This window comes from Salmo salar, chromosome ssa18 (assembly GCF_905237065.1).
Source record: "Salmo salar chromosome ssa18, Ssal_v3.1, whole genome shotgun sequence".
NCBI lineage: Eukaryota > Metazoa > Chordata > Actinopteri > Salmoniformes > Salmonidae > Salmo > Salmo salar.
The window spans coordinates 74868827-74875269 of NC_059459.1; the positions used below are offsets into that span (position 1 = coordinate 74868827).

The 6443-nt window shown below is 46.0% G+C and overlaps 1 protein-coding gene across 1 annotated transcript in view; it reads right to left on the bottom strand.

Annotated features, from left to right (window-relative positions):
- The window catches only part of LOC106592511 (trithorax group protein osa), a 157151-nt gene extending 153829 nt beyond the window's left edge, over window positions 1–3322 (bottom strand). The window contains exon 1 of the mRNA XM_045701548.1: window positions 2890–3322. Coding sequence (XP_045557504.1) covers window positions 2890–2943 — 54 coding nt within the window. The 5' untranslated portion in view covers window positions 2944–3322. The remainder of the gene's footprint in view (window positions 1–2889) is intronic.
- Window positions 3323–6443: the final 3121 nt, after the last annotated feature.

A 6443-nucleotide genomic window follows, 5' to 3' on the forward strand; every position in this document is an offset into this window, starting at 1 on the left:
TGCATTCCAGGTGACTACCTCATGAAGCTGGTTGAGAGAATGCCAAGAGTGCGCAAAGCTGTCATCAAGGCAAAGGGTGGCTACTTTGATATTTTGATGGTTACTACAGGATTCCATGTGTTATTTCATAATGTCGATGTCTTCATTATTATTCTACAATGTAGAAAATAGTCAAAATAAAGAAAAACCCTTCAATGAGTAGGTGTGTCCAAACTTTTGACTGGTAGTGTATGTTTCCCATGCCAATAAAGCCCCTTGAATTGAAATTGAGAGAGATGTGGGGGGTATGGTCACAGGGGAAAGACTGAGCAATCAACTAACAAGGGAAAATAACTAGCCTAGACTATCTATGGAAATACTAGCTCTCACTCTGAAATGTATTTAACCAAATTCTGTGTCAAGCCAAGTAGCGAGAGCGCGAGAGCGAGGAGAGAGAAAGAGGAGAAAGAAAGAGGAGAGAGAGCGAGGAGAGAGAAAGAGGAGAAAGAAAGAGGAGAGAGAAAGGAGAAAGAAAGAGAGAGAAAGAAGAGAGAGAAAGAGGAGAGAAAGAGGAGAAAGAAAGAGGAGAGAGAAAGAGGAGAGAGAAAGAGGAGAGAGAGAGTGAGCTGTGGTGACATAGTCTCTTAAATCACCATTATAACTGCTTGCTTTCATTTCACCATTTAGTTTAATTGAGCCGAAACCATCATTGATCCGTCCAATGGCACAAAAATGGAACGTCAGCATGTGTTGATAACTAATCAAGAGAAATAACCCTTACTACAGCACAACCAAGACGGTGTCTCAATAATATCTCCTTTCTCCCCGAAGTGTTCAATTCATGGATTTAAAAGGAAAGGACTGGTATATGGAAAATGTCTCTTTATCCCAGGCCGACACCAGTCCAATGCTTTTACATTTGTGGGGGGTAGTGAACGAGTGCACGCTTCAGGAAGAAGGAGAAATGATCAGGACACAACCTAGAATCAAATTCAGACGTTGTAATTGACTTCAGTATCTGAAGCCACTGGTGAATTGAGCCAGTTGAACTCCAGGTCAAGAATAGCTCTTGGGTTAGGCCTAGGTGTTGTGTCTTCGCTCTCCCCGGACACACACACACACACACACACACACACACACACACACACACACACACACACACACACACACACACACACACACACACACAAAGCTGATGGATGACAGGGCGTGTGTTTAATCTCATTGTGTATTCTAGCAGTCGCCTTTAATCCCCCGCTCAGCCAGTCACAGCTGTGTCCCAAATGGCACCCTATTTAGGGCACTACTTTTGACCAGGGCCCTTGGGGAATAGGGTACCATTCGGGACACAGTGGGAGCTAGACGCTTGTCTAAAACCATAAACTATGCATCTCCTCTATTTCCTGGGATATATGTCTCCCTCTCTCTCTCATACACACACCATTTATCTGTGTCAATGTGTTATCATACGAAGCCATCAAGCAACCATCAATCTGATCTGGTGCATAAATCCTTTTCCACCCTCCAATCCACATTATTGTTTCAAAACCCACGTGACACAGAGAGCGAGAGAGAGCAAGAGAGAGAGCCACACACATTAGCATTATCATTAATAGGCCATAGTAGCCCTGTAGCGTGATATTAAAATAGCCTCTCCTACACCAAAGCAACGCTCCGAGCTGCTCTTTGTTACAGACCGGTGGCCCGCTGACTGCCAGGCCGATTCAGAAGCCATATAAATGGGCTTTAATTCCTATAAGGAGACCACATGCTGGTGCTCGGGAGAGAGAGGCAGGGGCTTGACTTTCACGGGGGAGAGAGAGAGAGAGAGAGAGAGAGAGAGAGAGAGAGAGAGAGAGAGAGAGAGAGCGAGAGAGAGCGAGAGAACAGCGACACGGGAGCTTAGCCTAGACTGTGGCTGCGCTCGCTGCTCAGTGCGTTCAGCCAAGCATGAGAACACAAAAGGTTTTTTCCTTCAAAAGGGGAAGGAGCCTTTTCAGAGGTGCTGGAACCGAGCAGCAAGAGCAGTCAGACACAGCAGATCCGTCCGTGTAGAGTTGTTATAGTAACGTAATGTATATGCTATTATGCCTAGTAAGTGTATTGAATTAAATCGGTATAAGTAGCGAGTCGCCCGCGGTCCTCGCTCTCTCCCCACACGCTCTAGCTCTGAAATGGTCATTTTGTTGCAATTTTAACGCAAACCCGAGAAACCACAACATCCGATAATATCAGGCTATAGTCTAGTCACGGAATTTCCACGGAATTATAGGCTAGAGAGCGACTGGTGTTTCGTGCGCGCAAGGGAGACACACATATCTAGGATAAGGGTTAATCTTTACTGTAGGCTAATGTTCAGGCTTTTCATATAGCCTCGGAAGCCTCACCAATAGCCATTTAATCTCTGTGGTCACTAGGAGATCAATCCGGTCTAACCAAATGTAGGCTAGTGATTTAATTTCTATGTCAGTGCGCTCACACGGTGTGTCACAAAACACACAGGCAGCGAGAGAGGCAAGCAGTCTCTTTAACTTCGGCTATTAGAAATGCCATCACTGAATAGACTAAACACCTATTTAATTAAACAGCAACATATGGACACACACACACACACACACACACACACAGCATACTGCACTGTACAGCTTGCAAGTTAAGCATTTCAATGTAGCTGTGCATGTGACAAATAAAACTTGAAACTATAGTCTCTCTACAAGAAATGAATGTGAGCATCATGTTCAGTAAATATCCTCTCCCATCAATGAATTAACATCTAACCCCGCACACTGACTGACTGACTGACTGCACATTCGGCTACACAGACAGAAGCGCTCGAGCCTGTCACCGCAGCCAGTTGTAATTAGCGCTCGTGATCATTAGAAGGATAGAATGAAAAGGTCGTTAACTTACTACGGGCTCCATGCGAGGTGTGTCGACTAGTAAACGCGGAGACACCATTAGCATCTTGGAGATAAGGTGGACAGCGGCGACGGTCCCGTTAAATCCACTTTGCTGTTCGGTATATCAGTCCACTACTGCCAAAAATATCAAACCAACAAGGTTCTTTAAAAAAAAAAGAACAGAAAGGTTTAAAGACAACCTTTGAGGGGGGGAGGATGAATGTCTCCCCACAGTCTTCTTTGTCTGGTAAATTGGTGTTGAGTACAGAAAGCGACAGGTATCAAATGAAAGGGCTACTGCAGCCAAGATAAAGCTAATTGTATATTCCCTTCAAGTATCACGCAAGTTCATCGTTTCTATTGCAGTATTCGTCGTAATGATACCGAGTCTAGTATGAATCTGGTCTCGGATCGGCACTGAGTCGCCAGATCTGCTGGCTTCCTGGCTGTGGGGCGGGGTTAGCCCGCTGATAGGTTGATAAGCAGCATCACGTCACAGAGAGCAGGAGACGACGTTTCTCCATTCGCCTCTCTGCACTTAAAGGGGACATTCCACTTACTGGGATCGTGTGAGAGGCCAGTTTGTGTGTGTGTGTGTTTGGTGTGTGTGTGTTTGGTGTGTGTGTGTGTGTGTGTGTGTGTGTGTGTGTGTGTGTGTGTGTGTGTGTGTGTGTGTGTGTGTGTGTGTGTGTGTGTGTGTGTGTGTGTGTGTGTGTGTGTGTGTGTGTGTGTGTGTGTGTTCAGATGAACGATAAAGAGAGTGACACACATATCTGCTCCAACACAAAGGGGCTGAGGGAAACCAGTGGTCATGATGTTAAACACTCCACTGAACACACATTGTCTTAAAATAATCCTGATTCTACTCGTTCTCTTGTCAGGTCATTAAACTGTTATAATGCAACATGGTTAGCTATATAATATAGTTGCTACTATAGTGAAATATATACTCTCCTATTATATATTTTAAACTGTTAAAGTCAACACACTACTATTAGCTTTATAATACTATTATAATACACAACCAGTATTTTTTATAATAACCTTTTAGTAACTAGTATCAATGAGTGAATAAAATATATATATATATATATATATATATTTTCACTACAAATATTTCACAATAAACACAGCATATATATATTTTTTTAAATGTGTGTTCAAGGTTACTGCTATATGCATTTAAGATGATGCAAAACCAAATAAAAATACCAATGTTTGTGTGGATGATAGATGTGGGCTAAGCTGCTCCCATAGCTGTATCTATAGCTAATTGCCATGTTACACACGTATAGACTCTTCCCTTAAGTGCAGTCAGTCAGTTATTATATTGATTTGATAAGAATAGAACCATGTGCAGATTAAAGATGTCAAGTAAGCTTATCTTATATACCTATGGGCGTAACCACGACCCTAATTAATTACCATGTTTTACACCTATATACTCCTTTCTTTTCCTATGAGCAGTCAGTCAAGCAGTTGACCTTCAGAGAAGGACCTTACAGTGCTAGCTTTAAACCAGGGTCAATGGAGACACGTGTGGTGTGTGTGTGTGTGTGTGTGTGTGTGTGTGTGTGTGTGTGTGTGTGTGTGTGTGTGTGTGTGTGTGTGTGTGTGTGTGTGTGTGTGTGTGTGTGTGTGTGTGCGAGCGTGTGCCTGTGCCTGTTCTTTTTTACGCAGACGTAGGGTGAAAATGAAGCAGTAGACATTCTAGTCAGCTCTATGGGGTCAGAGGTTACAGGTTAAGAAGAGGGTCCTGGTGTGTTTTTATGAGTGGCCAACCCCTGGTAGGTAAGGGTTGAAATAAGACTGGATACATCCCAAATGGCACCCTATTCCTTATATAATGCCCTACTTTTGACTAAAGCCCTATAGGTAGTGCACTATGTAGGCAATAGGGTAGGATTTGGTAATGGACCGGTAATGGACGGTTTACATTTAAACAGTTGTTTTAGGAAAGGGGAGTGGAGGGGAATAGGGGACAGGGAGAGAGCAAGATGGAGGGAGGAGGAGGGGGAGGAGAAGAAGGTATGGGGAGGAGAGGAGAGGTGAGGCGAGGCAGAGGGGAGAAGAGGCGAGACTGAGGGGAGGAGAGGCGAGACTGAGGGGAGGAGAGGAGAGACAGAGGGGAGGAGAGACAGAGGGGAGGAGAGATAGAGGAGAGACAGAGGAGAGGAGAGACAGAGGAGAAGAGAAACAGAGGAGAGGAGAGACAGAGGGGAGACAAAGGATAGACAGAGGAGAGGAGAGACAGAGGGGACAGAAAAGAGACAGAGGGAAGACTAAGGGGAGGAGAGACAGAGGAGAGACAGAGGTTAGACAGAGGGGAGGTGAGACAGAGGGGACAGAGTAGAGACAGAGAGAGGGAAGACACAGGGTCGGAGAGACAGAGGGGAGACAAATAGGAGGCAAAGGAGAGACAGAGGAGAGGAGAGACAGAGGGGATTGAGTAGAGACAGAGGGAAGACAGAGGGGATTGAGTAGAGACAGAGGGAAGACAGAGGGGAGGGAAAACAGAGGAGAGACAGAGGGGAGGAGAGACAGGGGGGAAGAGAGACAGAGGGGAGACAGATAGGAGGCAAAGGAGAGACAGAGAAGAGACAGAGGGGACAGAGTAGGGACAAAGGGAAGACGGAGGGGAGGAAAGACAGAGGAGAGACAGAGGGGAGGTGAGACAGGGGGGAAGAGAGACAGAGGGGAGGAGAGACAGATGAGGGACAGAGTGGAGTAAAGACAGAGGAGAGACACAGGGGAGACAGAGGAGAGGAGAGACAGAGGGGAGACAGAGGAGAGGAGCGGTAGAGGAGAGACAGAGGAGACAAGAGGGAAGGAGAGAGAGACAAAGGGAAGGAGAGACAGAGGGAAGGAGAGACAGAGGATAGACAGAGGATAGACAGAGGAGAGAGGAGAGGATAGACAGAGGATAGACAGAGGAGAGAGAGGAGAGGATCGACAAAGGATAGACAGAGGATAGACAGAGGATAGACAGAGGAGAGAGAGGAGAGGATCGACAGAGGACAGACAGAGGATAGACAGAGGATCGACAGAGGAGAGAGAGGAGAGGATCGACAGAGGATCGACAGAGGATAGACAGAGGATAGACAGAAGATAGACAGAGGATCGACAGAGGATAGACAGAGGATAGACAGAGGATAGACAGAGGATAGACAGAGGATCGACAGAGGATAGACAGAGGAGAGAGAGGAGAGGATCGACAGAGGATAGACAGAGGAGAGAGAGGAGAGGATAGACAGAGGATAGACAGAGGATAGACAGAGGATCGACAGAGGAGAGAGAGGAGAGGATCGACAGAGGATAGACAGAGGATAGACAGAGGATAGACAGAGGATAGACAGAGGAGCGAGAGAGGAGAGAGAGAGGAGAGGATAGACAGAGGATAGACAGAGGATAGACAGAGGATAGACAGATGAGAGAGAGGAGAGGATCGACAGAGGATAGACAGAGGAGAGAGAGAGGAGAGGATAGACAGAGGATAGACAGAGGATAGACAGAGGATAGACAGAGGATAGAGAGAGGAGAGAGAGGAGAGGATCGACAGAGGAG